The sequence below is a fragment of the Eschscholzia californica genome, unplaced genomic scaffold, assembly GCF_041429995.1.
Source record: "Eschscholzia californica isolate CP2 unplaced genomic scaffold, dmEscCali1.0.p SCAF_5, whole genome shotgun sequence".
NCBI lineage: Eukaryota > Viridiplantae > Streptophyta > Magnoliopsida > Ranunculales > Papaveraceae > Eschscholzia > Eschscholzia californica.
The window spans coordinates 42,292,288-42,293,727 of record NW_028238472.1 but is presented as its reverse complement, the minus strand read 5'-3'; the positions used below and the strand labels follow the sequence as shown (position 1 = coordinate 42,293,727).

Genomic DNA, 1,440 nt, shown 5'->3' with positions numbered 1-1,440 from the left:
GGTTGGAATTTAGACAACTAATAACTTTTTTTTGTCATCGACTACGTCATTATGATAGTCATTAAAAGAGATATTGATAGATCAACAAGATCTGTTAAACACGATAATCACCGAACTGAAACTTTGAAGACGCGGGCCTAAAGTCCAATTAACTTAATGGCTTAAAATCCATCTAACCACATGCCCTACCAGCATGAACTATTTTTTTTTTGAACGGAAATAACATTAAACTGTAAAACGATTACAATGATGTCCTTAAAAAGAGAAAATAAAAAATAAAGGACTACATAGTAACGAGTTAACTGCTAGGGGTCAAGACAGACCAAAGTTTATTATGGAGGATTGAACCATGAAGAGGCTAAGTTATGTGCAAGTTGATTTTGTGAACGTGGGCAGTAGATAATATCCACGCGTCCGGAAGATATTCTTGCACGGAGATCATTAACAGCCGTCCACAAACGCCATGGGATTGAAGGATCGATGGTTGTGATCAAATCAACCATAACCCTAGAATCCGTCTCCAGTATAAAACCCTCTATTTCCAGATTATTTGCCAACTCCAACCCTAAGGAAATGGCAAGCATTTCACTTTCTAGGGCAGTTGCTGGTGCGATTAATTTGGTTCTTTCTCCGATGATGGTGCCTGAGCTATTTCTAGCAACCGCGACACAAGATCCACCATTAGATCGAAAAGATCCGTCACAGTTGATCTTTACTTTGTCCACTGGAGGTGGAATCCAATCTTGTTCCTGCAAGAAATTGTTAGAAATATTAGGGGTAGAGTTAGGGATTACTAACCTCAGAGACTCTTGAGTGCGTCGCCAGCATCTAGCTATATCAACTGGTATTTTGTTGAAAATTAAATCATTCCTCATCTTCCACAAATTCCATATCAGATAAGTAGCTTCAAACCACATGTGAGAACTATTTTTGTCCTTTAAAAGCATATCTTTGAGAGCACCAACCAGATCTATAGTAAGTTGATGAAGATCTGACTTATTTGTATAACTAACAAGATATTTAAAGACCTTGCAGGTACTAAATAAATGGTCTCTGGTTTCGATCTCTTGTCTATCACAAATAATGCAGAAGTTAGGTATGTTCGGAATCTTACTACTAATATTGGTTAAGTTGGGTAAACCATCATGGATCAATTTCCATATAAATATTTGAATGTTAGGATCCATATGTTTTTGCTTCCAAAATTTCTTCCAAGGAAAATTATGTGCTTGATCTGACATTATTGAACTATTCTTGATTTGTTGATAGTATGATTTTGGTGAGAATTTGCCATTCTCCACACATGTCCAAATGAGTTTATCATGTTGTTGATGTTGAGGAATGGGTATGTTCTTGATAGCTTGTACTGTGGTATCATCAAAATATGTGATTAATCTTTCCTGATCGCATTGGTATATCGTTGAATCTCTCTTCATAAGA

At 36.5% G+C, this 1,440-nt stretch overlaps 1 protein-coding gene across 1 annotated transcript; it reads right to left on the bottom strand.

Annotated features, from left to right (window-relative positions):
• Positions 1-332: 332 nt before the first annotated feature.
• Positions 333-1,187, bottom strand: LOC147539342 (uncharacterized). The gene has a single exon (XM_086643108.1). The coding sequence runs from the start codon at positions 1,185-1,187 to the stop codon at positions 333-335; it is 855 nt and encodes a 284-aa protein (XP_086499234.1).
• Between the last annotated feature and the right edge of the window lie 253 nt (positions 1,188-1,440).